Genomic DNA, 25,658 nt, shown 5'->3' on the forward strand with positions numbered 1-25,658 from the left:
CTTATTGTATGTACTATAAAGCTAATGCTTTTGTGTGCACTATGTAGTCTATCAATGGAAAGTTCTTTGGAATAGGCTCAGCTGCCATAATGTATTTGTTGAAGTATTCTGTTCTTTCACTGATGCCTATGAAATTATTGATGTCTTTGTTCTGGTGAGGTATTTTTTGTTTTGCACCTAAAAAAAGTTCTAAAAAAAGTTCTAAAAAAGTCCAAATAAAAAAATCCAGCAAGATTTTTATCAGTGTATTTGATGTTGAAAATAAAGAATTAACCAGAACACACTGTTTCATTAGTTATCTTTTGCATAATTTTAAAAATATGCTTCTCTGCTTATTGTTTTCCAGTAGGCAGCAAAATGGTACACTGTTTTTTACAGAAATAGAATTTGCCTGTTTCTGTGCATCTAAGTGAATGTGAAAACTATTTCTCGATTAGTTCCGTCACTTTTCCCAAAAAGCATCAGAGACTGGCCATACCTAGGGTCGACAACGTGCTAGGCCTAGTATTCCTAATGACACCAGGGAAGCCACCTAAGTACTTGGTACTTTATATGCTTTAACGTTCTTACTATTTTATGTTCTTATTTTGGCTTTTGAAATAGATTTTAGTGGAAGAGACAAACCGGGAAAACTTATCTTTCTGTAGTTGGCTGCCACTTACCATGAGTTGGTAATATCAAGGTAAATAATACTTCCTTCCCAAGTGAAGCCTACTCCTCGGGGGAAAAAAATTGTTTTGACTAAGCTGTCAGGAATGGGGTGAAAAGAAATAACAGATACTTTTATTGACATAAAAACACATTGAACTTAACTCTATCCTGTAAAATACTCTCAAAATTATATCAAACCACTAATCTATAACATTTGCATATGTAGGTATTTCAATGCTCATAATATGTATATTCAGTAAAATAGAGAGAATATAGTCGCTATAGTGGTTTTTTTTTTCATCTATTTTCTCTGCCATACTGGTTCCACATGGGAAATATATATGTAAAAGCTCTTTGGTTTTTATGTGATGTTTCACTGCACTTAAAAGGAAAAAAAAAATTAAGATTATTACCTTAATTCTTAACTATTATCTCAATGATGAAGACAAGATGGGCAATATACTTTGTCCATCTGAAACCTTACCCTATAGCTTGTCAAATATGAAAGTAAATAAACTCTGGAGACTCAGACTCCAAAAGAAAGTTAGGGACTGCTGGGATTTATAAGTGCTGATTAGAACTGAACAATGCTTCCAAATCATAATACTGTTTTGCAACATGCTTCTGTGACAAAAAGTTTGATTGAGAGTTGCTTCTTTGGCCACAATGGGTGAGTCAGAGTAATAGGAACTAATTGCACATGTACATGTGCTCAAAATATTAAAATAATTTTCAATTCTGACTCAAAGTATGACACTATTTAATGGCATTACATATTTTTTTAACCAAAGGACCAAATGAGTTCTTACGGTTCATGGAGACGTGGCTTAGGATGACAGCTGCTACATGATACTGAACTCACAGACTTAAACCCAAAAAGCATCTAGATAGCAGAATATTCCTGCAAAATCAAAAACCTGACACTCCTAAATTAAAAACAAAACAACTAAAGTCTGAACATATTTACATCTGCAAAAATCGTAACAATTTGAATGAGCAAATGAATAAGCAAAGCAAAGAATTGCACATTACCTAAGATTATGCATTCTTTTGCCCATCTCTTTCTGGAGCACAGTGTGACTGCACAAGTATCACAGTGCAGTGACCTGGGAATGCACCGCTGGAGACTGTCTACTCCAATTCCTGTCTCAGAGCTGGGTCACCTAGACAATTGTGCAGGGCCATGTCCACAGCCACAAAAGGAGACTCTACTACTTCTCTGGGCAGCCTTTTCCAGTGTTTGACCATCTTCACATTGAAAAATGTTTTCCTTGTGCTCAGATGGAATTTCATGTGGTTTAATTTGTGCCCATTGCCTTTTGCCCTGTCAGTGGGCACAACTGAAGAGTCTATTTCCCTTATCTTCATTTCCTCCCATGATGTGTCTCCTGTGATAGGAGAAAGTGGGTGAGGTGTCACCTTGCTCATACACCCAAAGGAGGAACCTCTGGCCCTTTTGAACCTCTGGCCCTCAAACAAGGCCTCTGCAGCCAGGAACTGGGCACTTTTCCATAGTCAGGGGCCATCTGGGACTCCAGCTTCATTCCTGATTTCTTATGTCTGTTGGATGAAGTAATTTGCGAAGTGATAGGGCAAGGACATGCCTTTCTATTTCAATGCAGAACTCATGTAGCTAAAACTCCTGGCTCACCTTTATGGGGCTCATCACTCTCGTTTCCCTCACTACATAAACAACATCTTGCAGAACAGCTGCCTACTCCCATGAGGAAGCCCATGTATACACACACAGCTGTATACATTGGGCTCCCCCGCACTCCTCCTTTCTCTCCTTCCTGACCTGTAAGTGATGACTGCCTCGTTCCAGCATATTTTATTCTAATTAACTAATTAGAAAAGTATGACATGGTTAAGGCATCATCAAAGAACATATTTGACTGCTTTTTTGTTAGTTGAGACAATCCTTTTGTAATGCAATGACAACAGCTTCAACTGTTGCAATGACATAGGCTTCAACTTGGTGTTCTCAGTCAACGGAGCACCATCCTTTGTTAAAAGCCTTTTGGCCATGCTTACTCCTCAAAATTAAATGACAGAATTTTAAAAAAAAATATTCTCCATCCAGATACTGTAACATTAAAAGCTCCATGAAGCAGCTGTTTCTTATGCTGGAAAATTCTTACATCTCTTTCCCCTGCATTACACTGCTTGTCTCCACCACCCACGCAGCAAAGAGAAGAGGAAAATCCAAACATGTAAAATAGCACTCATCAGTGTGCTCACAGAGAAAGAATGCCCAGGGAAGGGCACTGCATACATACTTTTTCTTATGCCCAGCCAGGCTTCAATTACTACCATTCACTGTGGCATCCTGCAGACACAGAAACTCAAGCAAAAAATGGTCATGAAGTCTTCAGGAAAATTGACCATCAAAATAATAACATTTGGCACTTATCTCAGCAGGAGCAAGGCTAACTAGCTCTCACGTCCATTTAAGATCTGTGTGCTGCAGGATTTAGGTGTCATTCTGCTAATGTCTTCATTTCTGCAGGCATACAGGTGATGTAAAATTTATCTCCTGCTGTTTTCCATTCCTACACATTTTCGCACAACTTCAGAATGTTACCATTTTAAACAGATGAAAAATGTGCTTTTGAGGAAAGGCTATGCTTTCAGGCATTTTTTAGCCAGATTTTGCAAGGCATTTGGGACTGTAAGATATTTAGGTCCTCTACACATAAAGACTAAATGCTATTCTAAGACATAAAGATTTGCTTCTTGACAGATTCCTTTTTATTTTTCACTCACCTCTTCAGAACTTGTGTCATCCATGGAAAGGTGAACAACTATGTTATACTGCAGAGATAAGCAAAAGGTGTTGCCCATTTTGCAGTGAGAGTCACATTAGGGCTTGAAAGCTTAGGTATTTGTATGAAAGCATGTTCTCCCATGCCCCCATCTGCATACCTTCCTGCACAATGCTTCAAGTTTAGTAAAGGAGTCAAAATTGCAACCATGTGTTTTAACCTGCAGCTCCATGGTCAGGAGAATCTCACAAACAATGTCTGAGTTGTTTATAAAGAGAACACTACAGACATGAATGTCCCACTTCTTGGACAGCCTTGTGAACACTTTCATAAAAAAGTGTACTCTGGTAGCTTCCAGTTGTTTTTTAAAAACATCTTTTCTAAAAACAATGGAATGGAAAAAGCCACAATTACAACATCCATAATAACAGTCCCCCAGAAATTACAACATGCCTGAAAATGCAGAGCCTGACATAAGTAACTTTTGTGCAAACTACGTCCACATCTGCATGAGCCCTGACCAAAAGAGCTTTGTGGTGCACCTCTCTCCTGACCGAGAACACCTCTGATACAAGAACTGGACAATACTTTCCTAAAGCATCCTCTCTCTTCCAAAAATTAGATGTGCCAGTGTTTTATTCAGACCTCACTGTGGTCAAATCCATTTGCCATGTCTCAGGTCTTTAAATAGATTCTTACTGAACAAAGCAGTTTTGACCAGTTCATTTCTGGAATGATATATTAAGCAGCACCAAACAATAGATGTTACAGCTTTCAGTTCCTATCTGCTTTTAGATCAATCATTCAACATAATTCAGATTTCTATCATTTAGTAGGCCTTAGCCTATGACAAATTTTCAGTGCTTCAGCTAGGAGTTATTAATTTCATTTTATCTTGTTTCACAGATTTTTATCTATGGCTTTCTGGGAAGACACATTAATTCTCTAAATCATTCCTATTTATTTATTTATTGAGGAATATTATTAGAACATTCAAATGTTCTTAATATTCTTAAAACAAGCATAACTTCTCCCAAATATAGGTTTGACACCTATGTCTCTCTAGGTCTAATAATGGCCAAAGAGTGCAACAGCAACAGAATTCAGCTGGCTGTAGTGCATTTCACAACATGCTGCCAAGGTTAAAAACACCCAGTACTTAGACTAGTTCCCTTATGTAGGGAATTCTGTGCCTATAATACAGACAAGCCAGAAGACAAATGACCTCCTCCCTCCACCCCCTCCCTTCCTTCTTAACTTAAGCAAACACTGTTTTAGATGAATTGTTCATTTGACTGCTGCAAGAGTTGAAAAAATTTATAATCAGACCATCCAGCTTAAACAAAACCTCACTGTGGCATTTTTTGCTCTTTTCTTTTCCATAAGCCATTGCTTTAAACACCAAATAAAATATGAGAAGTGCAGGAAAATGAGAAGATCAATGGTCTCTTCTCTTGCTTAAGAATCTGCACTTCTTCTGTTTGACTCTGCTCTTATTTCCCAGAATCCTCCTATGGTTGCTACATCCTGATAGCATCTGTAGTTTGAAGGCTGTGAGCAACCAGTTTCTGTTATGCCTTTGAACACATTCACACACACACACTTTCAGATGCACATGATGATGATAAACATGTTGAGAGATACTATCAGATGTAAACAGATTTCTCAACCACAAATAGCACAAAACTGAGGGCCAGGGATGATTGTTCATAAGACAATCCCAGTGGCTTTGTTCTTGTTCAATAACCAGCTGCAGGAAAAAGTTCTAAGGAAGGAGAAAGTGATACTGCAAGTGTTCACAGCATTTGCAGCAAAACTAGGAAGGTGGCAAACCAGAGGCAAGAAACTACCAATCTGTAGCAGAAAGAAGCTATTATCGCTGCTGGAACAGAGTGGGGTATAGGTAATGGGTATCATCATGCTCACAGCTATGAGGAATAAGGACATACTAGTTCTGCTAACTTCAGATCATTTGTACTCGTACCACTGTCAGATGTCTCTAAATATCACTTTGCAGCCTGCCTTCAGATTTTGTAAAGGATGGTCCACAAATGAAGCTCCACAAACAGATGCAGTAAGTTCAGAGCAAACTGTCCTCATGGTCTTTTATTCTTATCAATATAAGCATAATGAGATAATGCTTCATATTACTGCATGGTCTGGAGTCACTGAGCAATCAGTTTCCATTATGCTTTTAAACACCCACTAGTTGGAGGTGACTACAGGTCAATAAGCAAGGTTCAGAGTTGCAAGGTGTGTCAAGCTGCTGGGATGACTGTACCTCTACAGAAGCTACTGCATCTATCTACAGTAGAAAATAGGAACAAATACACTATAGTAATGACCAGAGCTCTCCAAGATGCAGAGTCTACTTTCTCTGTGCTTGAACACATGCCTTCAACACAGATCCAGAGTTAGGCAGCTCTTGTACTGCCTTTCCTCATGCCTTGCAGCCAAGCCCAAGGCACATTACCAGAAATCAGCCCCTCATGTTTGCAGAGCCCAAGTAGGTAATGTGTTTCAGAAAGAGGGTAGATGTTGGGTTGCAGGTTTAGCACAGAGACAGACATCATCCAAACATCATTCAAATTGACGGCTCTTCCTTGTACTTTCCTCTCCCTCCTAACCAACTCCTTTCAAACCTCCCTGCCTCTCCCTCAGTTTTTATACAGTAGAAGAAATTAATACTGGCCTCACCAGTGACTTTTCACCTGGTTCCTTCAACAGACTTTTATTCCCTAAGTTTATACTCATAGCTATCTAGCGCACTTTAGATAACATCTACTTCCATGAGAACACCAATAGTTGGCTGGAAAATGGGAGACAAAGTCAGGTTGAGATCCTTATTTCTCCCTAAATTAGTCTTTTTATTCTTTACAGTGTTTTCTTTTAAAAGAAAACAAAGATACATTTCAAAAAAAAATTAACCACCAAACCCAGGGACTGGCTGATGAAAGGATGTCTAAAACCTGCACAGACCTGGACTAACAGGTCTAGCAACCTACTGAATTATTCACATACGTGCATCGATTACCACTGATTGAGTTATGTCACCAAAGAGAACAGTATCAGAAAAAAGAGGAGGGGTCAGTTTTATGTAGTATGTCAGGCCTGTTGCAAGTAACAGCCCATCCTTGTAGCCCAAATATGTGTTCCTTATCTTTGTCTACTCAGAATCAGTGATTATGGATACTAATCTAGCCTAGAATAGTTTCTGAACAGCAATGAAGGAAACTCAGCCTTGAAAAGAACACATACTTGTGTCAATCCAGACTTGGGTTCAGACACTGAAGACACTTTGTGAACATAAAAAATCTTTTTCATGAAAATGTTAATGTTACGCTTATCTGAAAAGGAAGCTTTATTTTGGCTCTTCCAAATGCTGGAGTTCAGCTTGTGGTACTCTACCTCTGACCACCCTGTCTTCATAACAACTCAAACGATGACATCCCAGAAAACTAATTCTATGTAAATGCAACTAATGTGCTTCTGTTTTCTTCTGGCTTTTTTATTTCTGTTATGCAGGCCAATATATTCTAAGTAAAAATATTTAAGTCAAAAGAAAAATTCACTCTGTGTATTGTGGCTTCAAAAACCCCAAACTTATTAAAGAGCAGCAACTTAGAACATTGTTCTATATTTTTTTCATAATTGAAAAGAATCCCATTTTGGCAGAGTTCTGACTGATAAGCTGGGCAAAGTGCCACTGCGCAGACTGCAAGTTTTTTTCAGTATTTCTGGGAAATTTATGAGTCTTCAATTTATCTGTTTTATTGCTATTTATGCTTATGTTTTGGTCATATTCCACTAGACTAACTATTAGTAAAACACAAACATCTATCTTGGTATTAAGCTGCTATGGAGAATATTATGAAGTTTCCAGTACACTCAATTGCCATACATAAACACACAGACACATAGAAACAACATAGGGGAAGAAGCAGCTTGAAAAAAAGAAAAATCTGAAGTGATGAATCATTAATTCAAAACATGGACAGCTTTCAATATTAGCACAACTTCTAATGTCATACTCTCACATGTATTCTATCCGTGTCAAGTTTTCCAGATTTTCTCATTCAAATAATACCATTAATTTGTTACAGTATTTTTTAATTCTCTTTAGAAGTGCAGCATATGTGTGTCTTCTATTTTTTTTATACCATACATATCTCATTCTAAACTTAGAGGTTTCCATAGTTGTCATTAAAAAGCACGTAGACAAAATATTTTATGGTATCTATAATAAATGCAAAGAAATCAATACAAACAAAACTTGGCTTAGCAAACTGTACATACATAAATATGTTCTTTGTTTTTCAACTTGACATTCAACATTTTTCCTCATAAAAACTTATACGATCTTATTTATTACATCCATTTTTTTAAACCTTAAAAAAGTGCTTCTCAGATTTACACCTTGTGCATCCAAAGCAAAAGTTAGAACACCATGCCTGAAACAGAAATCACAGGGAATAATACATTGCCATACAAGATTCTTTAAAACTGTATGTTACAAATGCTCTAAAATCTCTTTAGCATTGGTTATTTTGTATACTGTAGATACTGAGAGGGTATTTAACAAAGACTGGCTAATGGGCAGCACACAGGAAAGGATCTACAGTATCAAGTCCTTGGCTATGCATAGTACAGGGCAATGACCTGGATATAAAGTGGCTAAAAGATCCCAAATTCTGCACAGAAGGACATTTCCCTTGCACAGATCACATCCTTCTGAGTACCCAGGATGCGAGTATTGAAATGATGCTACTCAGGTAATACGTTGTGCAGTTTGATACTGATACACCGATGCGTTACTAGCTGAGTGCCAGCAGAGAAAAATACGGGCACAATGGTTGCTACAGCAGACAGGTAAAGCTGCCACACTGAATCCTGTCACCCTTTAAAACCATCTTGCCTCCCAGCTAGCACTCCTGCTGTCTCACAGGTCTCCTTCATAATGGAGGAGGACCATTCATGTATTTTAGCATGGGGTGGAAAGAGCGGGCAAAGTTGTTTGCCATAGCACAGCTGTAGTCCTCCTCGGTCATTGGCACCAGGCAAGCCAGCCCGATCAGGAGCAGCAAGAGGAGCTGAAGTGGCAGAGCAGCTCTGAGGACTCTGAGGAAGAAGGATGGGCACCACCACGCTGGCCCAGCCTCAGAAGGGGAGGAACCTGAGCCACCTCTTGTGGACCTGAGAAAAGAAGATAGGTGAATACACTAAAACATTACTGCAGCAGAGGTTGACCTTGAGCATTCAACCTTCCCTGAAGGTTGGTTTACAAAATTTGTACAGACTTTGATTGACAACTGCAGAGGTATTTTTCACAGCACGTGCCATTTTCTAACACTCCTAAGAGACCCTGTATTACTAGAGTGGGTAGGAAAACACGAAACGACCACAAAAGAAGGGGCTTTGTGACCCCATAGCCCCTTCATTAATTATGGGGACTACTCTCCACTTAAAGCACTGTGCTATAGAGAAGGCAAAAATAAAAGTGGGCCATACCTGTCATATGTATTCAGTACATGCTGTCTAAAAATGAAGCCTTGTCTTTTAAAATGGCAGTTCCATTTGGTTTGCAGAAGTTTCTACATTTGTGTATGTATATTGTATAACGCATTGAAATTCAGTTACATCAATCTTCAGTCAATTAATACACCAATATGCAGGTAACGGGGACTCATTCTCTACAAAGTACATTGTATTTTGAATCTTGCACGGAATCAGCAGTTAAAATCTATCTGCTCAACTGATTTGACACCATCACCTTCCAAGTGATTTTTCCCTTGTGTCAATGGATCTGACTTGAAATGGCACATGTCTGTCATACGTCTATGAGGCAGGAGAGATTTAACACAAATATTTTCAGAGGGACACTTCAAATAAAGCACAAAAATCCAATCTATTATTTTAATGAAGGATAAAGACATAAATTTCACATTTTTCTTTTGGCTGAAACTGTCAAGAGCTCTAATATACAGATGACAGGTTTTGAGATAAGTGAATGACTGAAAAGAGTAAGTATGAAAGATAAAATCTGATGGTCTCAATGTACATGGAAAGGTACTGTATTTTAGCACTAGCCAAAAGTGGAAGAACTCAGAACCTTCAAGTAACTTGCTTCATGAACTCTTAATTTAAGACATTATGTCACAAATTTTGCCTCAGACGTGTTGCTATAAAATGTTCACATGGTTCATATGATTATATGGCCTCAGAAAACCTATGGTTTCCTAGAGTTTAAGAGCTAAAGATGCTCATAACGTGGAGTGGGAGATCCCCAGTGAAGCACATAGGGAGTGATGGTTCCTTAGTGCTTCCTTGCCTTCCCCTTCTTCTTTTAATCCTATCTCCCAGGATTAAATTTGAATCTGTGTGAGGAAGCATTCAAAAATGAAAACATCCTTTTCAAAACAATACCAGGCTTAGCAGGGATCCCCTTGCCACATGTTCAGAAAAGGATTATTTCTTTTCTTGTTTATATGTGTAGCACCCCACAGAGAAGACTTCCAAAAAGCCAAACAGATTTGGTAAAGTTCAGATGACCAAGAGATAAACACTCAGGTATGCCAAATTATTAACTTGAACTGAATAGCCCAGGAAGGAGTGATGATCAAAATATCGTACTTTGTGTTGTTTGAATCCATGCTATTGTAGCCCAGATGGAAAGCTGCTTATCACATAACGTAAGATCATGTATTGTAAAGAACATTTTGAAAGGATATGGCACATTTAACAGCATCAGAGCATTCCATATTAAAGTTCAATTAGATCAGGACTTCCACTGTCGGAGAATGCCAAGACAGAAAGTTAATGGACTGAGGTAGGAACAAAGGGAACAAGGAGTGCTTAATTACCTTCCAAGCATTTGATTGCACAGTCTACCTATTTATAAGGCTATCATTGTATAAATGTTGTTAATCTCAATGAAAAAAAGGCCAGATTTCTGCAGTTGGTAACTGCTGTTTGATAAAGAGTGAAGTCTCAATTTTCTTCATTGCCTCAGAGTTATTCTGGGGCAACACCGGGTGTCAGAAGGTGAATTTCCAAAAAGTGGAATCAAAAGGGGGCAGATAAAGTTAGCACCTAATTTTTCTTTTCTTTTGATTATGACTTTAGCAGCACAATCCAGCACTTTTTGCTTTGTGTTTTACCAAAAAAAGAAGAAAGAATGGTATGTTTAAGCTGCCTGGCTGAACTCAACAAGGAACATAAACTTTCTTTCAAAAATTAAAACAATTCATGTCAAAGCACTTTTTCTGCAGTGAAGTAGGGTATTGAAGAACAATGCTGCATGGAAACAATTAAACAAGCAAATAATGAAACATTACAAAAACATTTTTAGAGGGGGAGTTATAAAAAGGCTGAGTGCCTGTGTTTATTGCAGGTACGACTGCCTCTGTAATCTACATAATTGGCTGAAAAATGGAATGGTTCAGCTTAGAGTGTTTAATGGATTCGGTAAGCAGAGATGGTTAAAAATATACATCGTTAATAAAAAAGATTCACTATTCTTAAGGACTAGAACTCCTATTTAGTCTAGCAGGAGAAGGGAAAGCTGAAGTACTGTATGCCACTTCAGAGAAAAATGTAATTTCTTCTCCTTGAGCTTGCCTCTTTAGCTGTCTCTCTTCTGACTGCTCTTCCATTTGTCACACTGTAAGGAAGGAAGGAAGTAAGGCCATCTGCTACTCACTTCGTACACAATTCCTACTAAGTAGATAGGAGAGAAGCACAGCTGCAGACCTAGCCAACAGTAATCTTCTTCATGTCAAGAAATCTCAAATATTAACATAAGTGCAAGCAGTAGTTACCCTTACTTTCGGAGTTTGTAAAGCAAGTGATATTGGAACTCTTTTCAACTATTTTCTAAGCATTTCAAGAGAGGAGAAGCTAATTTATCAGGCTACAGATAGAATGGTCAAAGTGAACTTTAATTTCAGCTCAGAGGAGAACCTTCTTTTAAAGATGATTGATATTTTTTTCCCTAGGAATATATGGTTGAAGTAACCTATCTGTATTGCAGTATGTATCTGAAAGATTTTCAAAACGGAATTTATCATTCAAGTAAAGCTGATAGGAATAAATAAAGGAAGTTTAATGGTAGGTGACTAATTGAATGCAGACAACAGGCTTATATTGAAAGAGGCACTGCTGGGCTAGTAGGATGTTATTACTGGAGTTAATCAAGAATGAGTTTTAATTTAATATCTTTATGAAAAGACTATTGCACAAAATATAAGAACAGTAAATTTCATTTGTATGATGACAGATGCTGAAGGTCTTTGCAAATACCAAAGAGGATTGGCTTCTTGAACAGAAAAAAAAGTGGATGAATCCAATAGGTTCAAGAAGTAGCTCAAGGAGTTTAAGATTATAGTACATAAGGTAGCAATAAAAACTTCTGATATAAATTTGGAAGTTCACACTCTAAAGATAATGAAGAGATGTAAGAGTTTTTTAACACAGGATAGTCAGAAATCAATAATGTGGCTTTTGAATAGCTGTGAAAAGGGAAAAAAGAAATTTTAGAATATATTTCAGTTTAAGCTTTCCAGAAGATCAGAGGAGTTGTTTTAAAGATGTTCTATAAGGCCCTAACCAGATCTCACCTGGAACAGTTTGTATCATTTTGGTTAGCATACTTCTGGAAGATGAATTCAAACTTACAAAAGCTTAAAGATGTAAAAAAAATGGAGTATTTCTCTTATGAAGAGCTGAGCTTACTGATATATCACCCAAGAGACACTAAAACTGCCTTTTATATAATAGTGCAGAACAGACAGAAAACAGGGTGAACCATTGTTAAAGTAAAAGAAGGGATAATGTTGGCACAAAACCAAACTACTACATCTAGTAGCCATGGATATTTTCCAGGTGGAAATGACTGTTCTCCCAGAAAATCAGAGAAATTAAATTTGATAGCAACCTCTACTGAAATTTTTGCTCCCTTGGATTTTAGAAGAGTGGAGTTTTGAAGGAGAAGGTGTGTTGCTATGCCCACAAGAGCAGGCAGTGAGTCCTCTTGGTGGCCTAAGAGACTTGGTAGGAATATCCTTATTTGGCTGCATTCTCACTTTGAGACTTCAATTTTCTCCCTAGATCTCAGCATCACACCACCCCAACTTTAGACCTGGTTTACCCTGCAAAGAAGATGAATACGTCTATCTCAAGAGCAGTTCAACATGAACTCTAAGTAACCAGGTCTAAGTGAGAGTATGGGAGATAACTGTGAGAAAAAAACATGGCAAGCCAAGCCCAAAACACGTATTTGAGCTACTGTGTGGCAATGACCGCCATTTTATGGGCAAAGATCAAGAGAATGCTGGGCTTGGTCTGCTCCAGGAACAGCAAGTGACCTTTAAAGATCCACTAGCCATTTGGGGAGGCTTGGGGAGAGCAGGAAATGGAGGCTGGCACTATGGCACCAAGATTTTAACAGAGCTGCTCAAAAGAGACTGAGCAAACTGAACTGCTATTTTAATCTTCTCACATTTTAATCACTTAAAAAAAATTCAGAGGCACAGATCCAGGTTTACACTTATGACAGCTCTATTAAACTGGTGAGGGAAGATGCGTTGCTTCTTGGATTTGCTTTTCCCACCTAGGACATGATTATTAATACCTCTTGGATGAAATTTTACATAAATCCACAATGTAATATCTTGTTTAAGCTCATACTTAAGCTTACCTTGCTAAGCTTACCTTGCTTAGCATCACACTATGTATGCTTGTCTTCTTGCTGTGATGGAGAAGGCAAAATGATATCACACTTGTTATACACAAAAACATGGTCTCCCTAATTTTTTAGATGAACTTTCCTTCACAACCTCTTGTGTGATAGACCTTTTAAGATTAACTTTATTTCTCCTTTATACTAAACTCTAACAGGGTTTGCTGATCCAGTGCAAGATCAAACACAAGGTACTCTGATCAGAGGCATGTCAAAATATTAAAGAACATAGTGACAGCTTGTACCGCATTATCAGTTAAAACCACATTATACATCAACCACAACCTGTCTGGCTTGCGCATTTGATTAAGTTTCCTATTCAGCAGTGACTCATTCGTATTCCATGCCTGTCTAAATGACAAATTGAACATTGTGTTGTACTGCTACAAGATGTGTTAATAAACAGTGCTGGAAAGACTTGATCTGGAAGGTGCCGCACCAATGCCACTGCTAGAACAGAGGCTGATCTCAAAGCTGCAAAGCACTGCTAGCTGCTCTTCGAGCCAGTGGCTCACACCTACAACCAGAAACCTCAGAAGGTTGGCAGAAGTGGTTTGATTACACAGGAGAGTGGAAAAGCACACACAATATGTTTCTTGAGGACAACGGTGCTAGTGCAAGCATGCTGATTTGTCAAAGACATCTTCCACTCCTCTTAGATGTTAATGGCTGCAGAGTAAAGCCCCTCTCCTCCCTTTTTCCCCTCCCCACAAGAAACAAAATGCCGAGTCTCATAGCAGACTGGAACTGAATAATCGTTTTCCTCCATCAGAAAGGAAGGTGGAGTTCATACAAGTCCCCTGTTTTCTGTGTTGTTTCCTTATGTTTCAAAGGAAAAAAAAACCCAAACCTAAAAACAGGCAGCTTCTTAGTGTCAGTGGAAGCAGTAAAAGATACTCTATTTGTTCTGTCACGTGGTTTTGCAACTATGCCACTTTACTCACAGTCACTAACTACACCTGTAAAGCAAACTTTTTTTAAAGAAGTGTTTATGTAAATATCTACATGATAAGTAGTTTTACTCTTTACTTCATTTATATTTGAGAATAACTTCGCTGAATAAATTCTTGATTTTGCTCATAAAAAAAATCTTAAGGTATTTTTTTGTCTGCTTGTTTATTGTTCAATCACTATTAAATGTAGTGTCCCCTTCTTTCAAACATAAAATCTTTCACTTTAATTGGACTTTTTCAAAAAACAGATTAGGTAGTTTTTAATATGTAGAGAATAAATGAGATTTAGGTTAAATGAGATTTATTATTAGATTTAATAAGAACAAATATATTTTAACTTCTTAATTCTAGAGGCTAGTAAACTGATCAGTGAAAGAGCGAAGATACACACATCACACTGACAACAACAAGAATGCAGAAGCACTGTTAGCTGCAGAGATGACAGGTTGCTGGAGACACGGTGGAAAGCAAAAAGCTGTAGCAGCAAGCCTGCTCTCTACTGGTCAGAGAGAGATGGGGCAGTGCTCCTCACGGAGCAACACATGGATGCAAGCACTTGGCAAGTCATGGCAATGTTAGCATGTTATATTGCAGTCTTCTTAGGAGGGGAGAGAAAGTGATCCCAAATCTCAGTAACCTCAAATTCTGACTTTTAATTTTGAGTCTGAAGTATTGAAAACCCACAAACTGAACGAAACTTTTCAAGGGGAAAAAAAAAAGAAATAAAGAAAGGGATGTTAGTATATCTCATCCAGATCTGTGGGTTTTGTGAATTCTAGAATATGGCATTGGCCTATAACCTCCCTTAATTTAATATTTAGAGGTAAAGAGGATGATAAAAAGTGTTTGCCATGAACCTACTGGCATTTCTGTTAAATCACACCAAAATAAAATAATCATTAAATGTCATGACTGTAAACACACACTCACCCTGATCAGGCATATAAAAAATAAATGTTGATTAACTTCTGTGAAGCAAAAGCTGTAGGTGTCCAATGATTAGCCCGTATTTCTATTTCACAAAGAATTTGAAGTAATTGAGAGCCCCTTTTGTCAAACTATCAACAAAAGGGAAATTTTCACTTGTTTAAGTCCTGACCACCTGATGAAGTTGGTGTGGACTGAGAGGAATCACGGCCAATTTCCATCATCCTCTTGGTGTTCTAGAACAGAGTGCGGAAACCAGGAGAATAAGGTACCTGCTATGTGGACTGCTGACAGAGGGTCCAGGCTGTGAGAGACTACATTTGCCCCGTGGCTGTTTGCAATGAACAGGGGGTAAAGAAAGAAGAATGTTCAGTCCAGGCAAATAAAGACAAGCTACTGATGAAACTAAATTAAAAGTGCAGCAAAGGAAACATAAAAAAAAAAAAAAAAGAATCAAATGAAGTGACCAATACCCATGAACCAAGGAAACTGGCTTTTCTTTGCGCCTACATGAGTATGAAAATTATTGGAACATATCCAGTGAACTCAAAAATAACAGTTTAGTCATTATGTTTATGGAACAGTAGCTCCGGATTTAAAAAGAAATCACTAAAAATTTAGCTCAAATAATTTGTAATATGAAATAGAGAAAATCTTACTAAGTTGAATATTTGAAAATATATATATTTCAAAATGCATATATACAAAATTAATATTCTCAAGGAAAAAAGGTCCAAGGGCCTCCTTTGACAAGTCTGGTCTCTCCTCCACCCCACAATTTTGAAGGTCAAATAACTGTATGTGCATTCCTGAACTCATAACTATATGTTGGAATATTCAATGCAGTTAGATGTTTATAATTCAGACTATAATTTTTGTATTAATGTTTATTTATTTAGCATCAGTATATTTGGCAATGAAATTCCAAACGGTATCACTTCAGTGTTCAAGATTGTGGGTGCAAAATCTAGAAGTTTGAAAACTAGACCCAAGGAATCATACAACTTAGCTACACATCATGGACAAAAATGAAATTTTGCTATATATTATGGACAAAAGAAAACCAACAAAAAATGTAATAACATACATAAACACTAAAAAATTAGAGGTAGACAAATCCTTATTAAAATGTTAAGATGAAAGCTATCATAATTCTACATACTCTTTAGAGTATGGTAAAATACTTTTTACGGTAAAATACTTCTCCATTTCCTGTAATGGTCAGGCATCCCTAAGTTACATCTGTGATATCAGAGCTTTTATTATTGAAGTTTAAATTTAAAAGACAAAAACATTGACCTCTGAAATAAAATGTTAAGATGAATATTCTTTTTCCTTTTGAAAAGCCAGTATTCCTTTACATTCTCATACTAGCATCTAAAAGGAAACTAGTGAATGTAAACAAAAAATCCAAAAAATAAATCAATTTCAAGAGCGATAAATTTATCAAGACAGAACTCAGAAGCTTTACAAAAAAGTGCAAATGGAAAAACAAAACAAAACAAAACCAACCTGATTGTTTTAAGAACTAAGGAAAAAAGCAAAGTAATCAACCAATAGAGTTGCAGAAAAAGACAAAATAATTGCAGTTCCAATTTGGGCTCAGAGTATGGAAGTGTTAAGTACTAGGCATGTATTGCTATATTTCTTGAATTTTGTGCCAGCGATGTAAATGGGCAACTCCAGAGTTGCCATCATAGCCATTGGTTAGGTCCTGTGCAACTAGCTGTTTTGAATACTGTTTTATGCCCTTCAGCTCTACTTAGCCATTCATCCAAAGTCTCAATAAGACTGTCTGCAACCTGCATCAGAAACGACAAAAAAACTTATTGAGATTCTTGATGAAGCAGCTCTGAAGAGAAGGCCAAACAGAAATGGAGGACTGATTATACCAGACAAGACCAGACTTTGGGGTGCTGCCATCACTAGAGCAAAATACAAGAGACACGACATGCCATACCATGGTAAACCAACCACACTGACAGCCCTGGTTTCAGATAGTATTTACGACTTCTGATTTCATGCAGGATGGGATATGCAGCAGGGTTGGGGAAAGCAGCTGTGTTTTGGTTTTGGTTTATGCCATTTCCTTTCCTAACAAGTGAGAAGGGGTGACTCCCAGCTGGCTAGAACTACTGTAGACATCTGAGGTCCCACCCAGGTGGTGGAAGAAAATACATGACATGAAATTACCGTTCTCTGTCTGCTTGGAGTGCTTCTTGCAGATACAGGACTCACTGAGCCTGATGTGTCTAATTCATCGGAGGACCATGAGGACAATTCCTAAAGTTCAGAGGGAATGCAGTTCAAAAATACAGCAACTAGCCGCTGAGGTAAGCAAACTAAAAATTTACCCTGGTGAAATCCCAGCAGAGTATTTCCAAGTTATTTCCAAGGCAAATAAAATAAATTAAGGCAAATAAGCTAAATTTTGTTACCAAATTTTAAAAGACTAAGGCATTACATGTACAAGTTTTCTCTGTCAGCCCTGAAGGAAAAGAAAAGCAAACAGGTAGTTAAAACTTAATTTTTTAGGTGACACATTTTCCACCAAAGTCAATACAGAGGAAAAAGTTGTTCTTTACTGGCCTTTTAATTACAAGAAGAGGTTGGTACCACCAACGCTTTAATTAACAGGCAGAAATCCATTAGAAGGAGGAAAGAGATGAGTTCTCATGCTTTATGCACTCTGCTAATCCAAGACTTTCAAAAAAACTAAAGGAAAACCCTGAAATCATTGTATCTGCTACTGCTGGCAAAGATGTGTAACTCCTTCTGAAATATCCTAAGATACATGACAATTTGAAAAGATCTGGAGTATAGCTCAAAGCTTAGGAGACATATATGACAGACTTCTTATCCTAATACAGAATTTATTTTATGCTTTTTTTCTCTCTTTGACGGAGTTAGCATTATCTTCCTTTCCAATAACAACTGACATGCTCTAATTTTCAGTACTGCAACTAGAAAAATTATCTCATATACTTCGCCAGTTGACTGATTCAGTAATAGCAGCAGAAACAAAACCAATATATTCAATAATTATTGCTATACAAAATAGAAAAATTACCAAATTGAAAATCCCCACCATATCACAAGAGATATTTACATTCTGAAGTGTAAGATAACTTTATGATATTCACGATTAAATGTTTACAATCTTGGTAAGTACTGCAAACAACTGAAACGGAGCAGACAACAGCACTATCAGAGAAAGACAGTCAAAACAGTGGGAAATGTGCCCAACAAACAGCAAAGAAGAAAAAGATGTGACTTACCAGTTGACTACTTGAAATGTCTAGAATTTTCTCTAGGTCTTTAATATGACGTATGACCTCTTTCAAGAGGAGCTTCAGTCTGTTTCCAATGACATGTACCTTTTCTTTGGCTTCAAGACAATCCTTGCCTTCAGCATTGACTAGCAATTGGCAAGACATATCTTGCAGTGACGCCACCTTCAACTGAGACTCCAGCAGTTCACGTCTGATTTGCTGTTGCCAAGGTAAGCATCACATTTTTTTAATAGCAGTTAAAAAAAACCTAAAAAACTAGAACTCACAAAGCCAAACGCTTGAAATTAATGAAATGGAAAGCAAAGAGAAGGTATACAAATTTCTAATCTGACAGGAAGATATACAGCAACTTAATGGTTCCCTGAGATTTAAAATCATGAGTTGTGCCAATAATGGAAGTGAGTGGTGTTTCCTTCCAAAGTTAAGTTGGTTACTGACACTGGTCCCACAGCTCTGTGTTAGCATGCAACATACAGCGCTAACCCTCAAGAGAAAGATAAATCTGATTAGGTGTTTTTCTTAGTGATGTGTTTTGGGAGAAAAAGGAGTGATTATTTTCCTACCAGCAAAAGTCTATGATGATCCTGCAGCATTTCTGAGTCCAGGTTTGGATTGATGGGCACAATCTCATTTTTTCTTCTGTCAATATTCTCCAACCAAAGCAGCAAACTATGGCTCAGTTCATGGAAATCCTGGAAGCAATGAGTGATAATTTTAACAGGGTAGCAAAATATTCCAGTCGAATTCAGGTTTTCAATTTATCCTCTGATAGGTCCAACTAGCTAAATAAGTTAAAAGGAAGTGTACAATAAAATACTAGAATATTATTCCAGAGAGAACATATTTAGAAAATCTTGGGCTGGAAATACATGTTTCATGTAGTGCAGGCGTATTTTTCAGAAAAACAAATGCAGAAGACGTATTTTGGCTTACATGGGCAAGTTTCAGACTGGAAAATGAGCAGGTAACAAAATGGTTTATATTTTCAATATGTGGGATAATGACAACTTAAAATAAGCACAGTACAGACCTGGCACTGCATTAACGCAGCCTGCAATGAGTTGCGCCACTCTTCGATCATACTGCATACATGCTCCCAGCGCATGTTCATCTGAGACAGGCGTTCTTGAAGCTTCTTGCTCTCTTCACTGTCGGACTGAGTGAACTCTGAGCTGCACAGATTGATGGATAAGACGATTGCTTTGCGGTTATCAATTGCTTTCTGCAGCTCCTTGATGATAAGAGAAAGTGAGACAAGGGAGGAAGCAATGGAAACTGGTAAAACATGTGACTTTCAGAAAAAAACAAGTAGAGAAGGCACCACAAGAATGCAATGATTTGCCATCAGCAGTTGTAGAAAGGTACCTTACTGTAAGAGTTTCTTTACTCTGGATATGAGATTTCTGTGCTCACTCTGTGACTCTGCAAATATTCATTCCTTAACATCTACTAAAATTTTACTGTGAGCATAAACAAGAGCAAGCCAATTAAATTTGTAAAGTCTTAAAGGCCTGAAGTCATAGTTGAATTTTAAAGGTCTGGCTCACGTTTCAGATATTTTAAAGACAGAGTAGGTCAAGCAAAATTTAAAGACACGTAAGACAACTGTACTTTAGCTCACAATAAAACTTTTGCCCTCATGTCTCAGTTTTGCTGATAAACAGAAAAACCAACATGTTTTCAAGTGGAAACTGCTATCAACAGTATTTTAAAATAAAAGCTTTTACTGAGAGAAAAGAAAACATACAAAGAGTATAAACAACTTCAATTTATAGAAGCACAACTTGTATATAAACTGACTTGTTTACACTGGAAAGCACAAAAGAAACTCCACCTCTTTCTGTTTGGAGGGTAGTAATGGGCTTTCAAAGAGTGGGTGAGATAACAGAATTCTTATGAAATGCCCCTTTTTCCAACTACTTTACAGCATTTACGTAAAAGAACGATGTCACAGTGACCTTTGTAGTACTTATGGCAGCTATATTTGGATTACACTAATATGCTTTAGATGGATCACTGCTGGAAGCAGTGATCTTTACTATCTGGTCACCTCATTCCTACCATGAAGCACAGTGCATTTTGACACTGGGTCCCATATTTTTGTGCCATGCTTATAAGATACTAGTAACTGAATGGGAAGTTGTGGACCACCATGTATGAAGATCTATAAAATATACAATATGAAGAGCTATAAAATATACAAGAGAGATGAAAAAGGTAGCATTCAGATTCTGATGAACCTGAGATAACAGGAGAAGAAAAAGGAATGTTGCAAAGTGACATCAAATTTTTCCTATGTTGTACTGGTGACACTGGGTAGGCTACAACCCCTTTGGACACTTTCCCCTTCCTCCACACAAAGTAGTATGTCCCAGTGAGGCATTTCTTTTGAAGCAGACATTTTGTTACCAGTTTGAGTAGAAGAGAATTGATTTAACTTGGCACGTTTTTTGGTTTTTTTTATTTCATCGGGTTGGCTGACATCAGGAGTTATTGGTACATTATGGAATTATAGAATTCCACTGAATTACTATTTCAAAACTTCATTTGGATTGACAGTGGTACATTTTTCTGCAAAAAGGTGAATCGGAAAATCGCTTTTCCAGTTATTTTATCCATCAGCAGCAGCTTGCTATGTGGAGCAAACCAGCTGCAATTACTGGCAACCTCTTCAACGTACCTGTTGCACTGAGGTTTACAAGGTAACTCATGCAAAAGAGACATAAAACTCACTTTTAGTTTTTTAATTCTGAGCTCAATAGTCTGTATGTCAGTACTGAGATCAAGGCGGCAAAGCTTCTCCAGTTCCTCTTCAGTTTCTCCCAGCCAAGCCCAGATGCTATTAAGGTCAGAGTTGAACTGCTGCCATTGCTGAAGGTTCTGCTTCATCCTCAGCTCCTTGCTTAGAGCTTGAGCCTGGATTAATTCCCATCTTTCAATTACACCTGGAATGACAAACGTCAAATTAAATAAAAGCAAAAAAAAAAAAAAAAAAAGGCACTAGCTATACATACACACACAATTGCATCAGCTGAATATGGTTCAAAACATGCTCCATAAAAACTCTAAGCCACAAACTCTAACCACGCTGAAAACTAAGTTAGATTGAAGAAAGTGATGTTTGAGAGAAAGAATGAAGAACCTGGATGATTCTAGTCATCAGGCAATTTTATCACTTTCTAATGTCTGACTTCTATGAACATAAATAAGTTGATACATGCAGGTCTCTAAAACAGGTTATGCTGGCAATAAAAAAGACATCATAAATTAGTGTAAGTGCAAACTGGACAAGACATTCAAATATGTCTAACTAACCACACATATTTATTATTATTTTCATTGGTATTTATGTGTATCATAATTTAATGCTCATACCTCACTATATTTGCCTAAGTTACTGCTGTTGCATTGGATAAACACCTGCACTAAAAAGAAATAAATTAGGGGCTATTTCTGCTATTAGTTACCTTGAAATGCTGTGGCAGAAGGACAATTACATCATTCCATCAACTTAAAATTTAAAAAATCCCCCAAACTCACAGCAAAATAAAAGACTGCATGGGTAGCATATTTTGCCAAGGTAGGAATGGAGATGATGCCTTTACAGTCTCTGGAATAAATCCATATTTTTACAATGCAATACCTCCTGTTCTACAGCTGATGTTTAAAATTTGTCAGGTGACACTAAAATAAATTTCTTTACTGTAGGCAGATAATCTTAGAAGTGAAAGTTATTATCAGAGGAAATAAATGCTGACTTATGTGTTTTGTACAACAATGTAAGTAACATTTTTCATCAGAAAACTTACAACGAAAATGCGCTGCATCTACAGGGACTTTCTGAAAGGCTTAGGGTTATGCCTTATGATATGAAAGGGTTCTTAAAATGAACTTCTATGTCTAATCTTTTTATAGGACATATACAAGGAATACTTACTATTCCTTACTATTCCTAATAAAAGATGTTAAACAGAACATGGTAACAGACAGTCATGTAAATATATATGTCAGTAAATAATACCAAGTGTTTATTTAGAAAAACTTTGCATGTTTTCTTCTTTTCAAAATTGCTTTTCATCAAATGAACTACATGTTACTTACCAGCTGTTTGTGTTTCAGTACTGTTCATGTTAATAAGTCCTGATAATTTTTCTTCTTCCTCCTTCAGTTTATTTCCAAGCCTTCTTACTGAGTCTATGCTTCCACTGCACTCACCTAGTAGTTTCATCTGTGTTAATAAACAAAAAATCCCTTTTCAATATGCACTGTACAGGACTAATTGCATGGACAATGCAAATTACAGTGCAACTTCCAGAAATTTCCATAAGTAAGTTTAAGCGTGAAGAGAAAAACCTATTACTTTAACAATCTGTCCTGATACTGTTAAAAAAATGTATATGGAGAAGATAAAGGCTTAAAGTCCAAGTTCAGACTAAATAGAAATAACTCAGCGCAACTATGCCAAATTGTACTGGATGTCTTTAGGTGTCATCTTTTCTAAATGTTAAGACACTCTAGCAAAAGCAGTAGAAGATGTGATAAAGAAAATTAATCTAAATGTGGAAATATTACTATGCATCCAAGCAGCTAATTTTTAAATTCTGTCTGTACTAAAATTATTTGAATGACTTATAGAAAGATTCTTCTTCCAGGAAACCTCTCTGAGAAAGCTTTTTAATTACAGATTCCACATATGCAACCTTGCTTACATGATGCATATTTATAATTCATTAGCAAGACGAATACTGTGCCTGAAGCTATAAAACCTGCTTTTAAAAGCAGATGAATTTCAAACAAGGACATCATCATCAGAAGGACAAAAAACGTGTGAGGAAGTACTTTTGGACATCTGCAAAAATGTAATAAGAAAATAAATTCTTTAGAGTCACATTCCTGTAATCTCATGCTATTGTAAACACACTAATAACATAAACAACATTAGCATGTGGTTAAGGGTAAGTAACCATGAGTAAATTTGAGAAACAGTTATAGTTAATTGCTTTGTTGAAATAGCTATATTTCTTTCAATAGCAAAGCTAAGCTTAAAGTGCATATTTGACTTATGCTCCAAAATACACGCACATATCCTTTGTAAGTGGAATCCAGTTCTGGTCCTGTAGGTGTTTTGCTGCGGATGATGTTTTCTGTTTGCTGTATTTGGAAACGACTGGTGTCTAAGGCCTTGTCCAGCTGTCGGATACGTGCTTCCAGGGCTCCAGGTTCTCCTGTATCAAAACCAAAAAGAGTGACTGTCACCCAAATTTTTCTAAAGGTTTTTCTTTTCTTTGCCCAAGCAGAACAGATATCAGGAATACTATCTAGATTAGACAGTAAAGGAGAAACGTGGCTGCAGTAGGATGAGTGGTACAATGTCAAAGCGAAGTGGTAACTAGTTACGTTAGAGGGTGTTAGCAACCTTCAGCGGACTATACCAGCGAACGTGATTGCCATAAGCATACTCTCAAAGAGTCCACAGTTTAAAGCAGGCTTGTAAATTATTCTGAAGGGACTTTTTCCCCATACTGAATGCCTCACCTTTTTTTAAGGGGAAAGTTCTCAGCAAAGCATATTCTAACCTCACTGATTTTTGAAAACACCTTGTTCCCTTCCACAAACACTCTCAAATAAAACCTTGTAACCCAAATGCCCATTTGTATGAACTAAATCCGTGAGAAAATTTATCTTCATTTCTCTTTGTATTACCTTTCTCCACTAAAAAACAACGGAATTTCGATCTCCTGAAAGGATCCTATTGGTATACAATATTAAAGATTAAAAGTGGCATACAAATGTTAAGTGATGCTGTTTTAATCATATTCTCAAAATCCTTAGATGGCTGGACATCTTGAAGGCCTGCAGCAAGTAGTCAATAACTGATTTAGGCAACCACACTAAGCAGCAAAATGTATAGTATTTTTCCAATTAGGTATTTGACAAAGACTATACTTAACATATCTGCAAGATGGTATTATTCATTCAAGCCATTTGGAACTTATACCTATATTTTTGAAGCAGGACTAACTTGTATTTTCCTTATAGAGGTCAGCTGAATTCTGTGATATGAACTAGCTACAGACAACTCTAATGTGAAGCAGGTTGCAGCCTAGAGGACCACATGAGATCCCACTTATCCATATTCTATCACTGTGCCTGATTTCCATCTGTTTACAAAGACAGTTTGAATTTATTCATACAGACACAATTAAAAACATGCATCGAAAAGGAGAGCCTTCTGTCCATCTAATTAAAGAAAATGGAACTTCTTGGATGATTAATATTTTTGTTATATAAAACACCGTCTCACCCCAAATGGACAGGACGAAGTGCTCAATATTGCTTTTCCCTCACTATTTTCACAATGTTCACAGGTCAGAAAACTAAATACATTTTCCATAAGTACTGGTATTACTTATACTCTTAATAAATTATAATATTATTTCACTAATTTGGGGAATTCATAAAATGGACAGTGGACCTGAGGCTTGTGTCACAGATGCTAAGACTTCAATGTTTGCTATTTCAGATTTGCAATGAAGTAAAAATTTGAAAGAGGAGAACTGTGAAATCATGACAAAATGTATTTGCAAGTGCATCTAACAAATAAAACAATAGGTTTAATCTTGTGTAAAAATAGAATGAGAAAAGAAATAATTTTCCAATATACAAGACTATGATAAAGACACTGGACTACAGTACCTCAACTTCACATTTTTATCACAGGAAACTACAACTAACCTAAAAGTGCGTATCTACATGATAATCCAAGCTGTGGCTGTGTTAAAAAAAATAAATGCAAACCTGAAAAATTAAGATTTGCTCTATAACTTTTCCTTCAGCCTTAATCTTTATAGAAAATACTCTTCTCTCAGAGATGTAACAATGTATTAAGTCCCATTGAGAGACCCCAGAGAATAAAGACTAGTCAGATCAGTTTAGTCCAATTAGCCAAGGTGGGAGGGCTAATACTTCAAGCATCATTGTTTCATGCATGCACCTAATGATACCTTTAAGCGCAGTAGTAAAGAAGGATAATTCTACGTTAAGATGCCAATGCTGCCACGTAAAAAATATTTATATTGTAAGTTGTGAAAAGATAGAAGATGCTAAGAGAAGAGAAAGAAGTTATGCTTTTGCACTGTGGTATTTGTATCTGGCTATGCTTAATCTTTTAGGATGCCTACCAGAGGTATTTCTGAGGGCGTTTTCTGTGAGTGTTACATAGGCCTCAAGGGTTTCAGGGATCTCTACATCTGAAAAAATAAAAGCACAATCTAAATTGACGGGTCAGCAATGGCTGTCTCCTTACAGCAGGAGTCCTTTTCATAGGATGGAA

General features: G+C 37.0%; 1 protein-coding gene across 17 annotated transcripts in view; it reads right to left on the reverse strand.

Annotated features, from left to right (window-relative positions):
• Positions 1–1,394: 1,394 nt before the first annotated feature.
• SYNE1 (spectrin repeat containing nuclear envelope protein 1) overlaps positions 1,395–25,658 on the reverse strand; it is a 298,629-nt gene continuing 274,365 nt past the window's right edge. For 13 of the 17 annotated variants that reach the window (XM_032684535.1, XM_032684534.1, XM_032684533.1 and 10 more), the window contains 10 exons: positions 25,507–25,575; positions 23,408–23,550; positions 22,427–22,553; positions 21,059–21,270; positions 19,356–19,556; positions 18,889–19,017; positions 18,311–18,523; positions 17,226–17,315; positions 15,305–15,363; positions 1,395–8,609 (listed from right to left, as the gene is read on the reverse strand). In XM_032684535.1, coding sequence (XP_032540426.1) covers positions 8,369–8,609; positions 15,305–15,363; positions 17,226–17,315; positions 18,311–18,523; positions 18,889–19,017; positions 19,356–19,556; positions 21,059–21,270; positions 22,427–22,553; positions 23,408–23,550; positions 25,507–25,575 — 1,484 coding nt within the window. In that variant the 3' untranslated portion in view covers positions 1,395–8,368. The remainder of the gene's footprint in view (positions 8,610–15,304; positions 15,364–17,225; positions 17,316–18,310; positions 18,524–18,888; positions 19,018–19,355; positions 19,557–21,058; positions 21,271–22,426; positions 22,554–23,407; positions 23,551–25,506; positions 25,576–25,658) is intronic. The other 4 variants (XM_032684536.1, XM_032684546.1, XM_032684539.1 and 1 more) reach the window with 3 other exon arrangements.

Source organism: Chiroxiphia lanceolata, chromosome 3 (genome assembly GCF_009829145.1).
Source record: "Chiroxiphia lanceolata isolate bChiLan1 chromosome 3, bChiLan1.pri, whole genome shotgun sequence".
Classification (NCBI taxonomy): domain Eukaryota; kingdom Metazoa; phylum Chordata; class Aves; order Passeriformes; family Pipridae; genus Chiroxiphia; species Chiroxiphia lanceolata.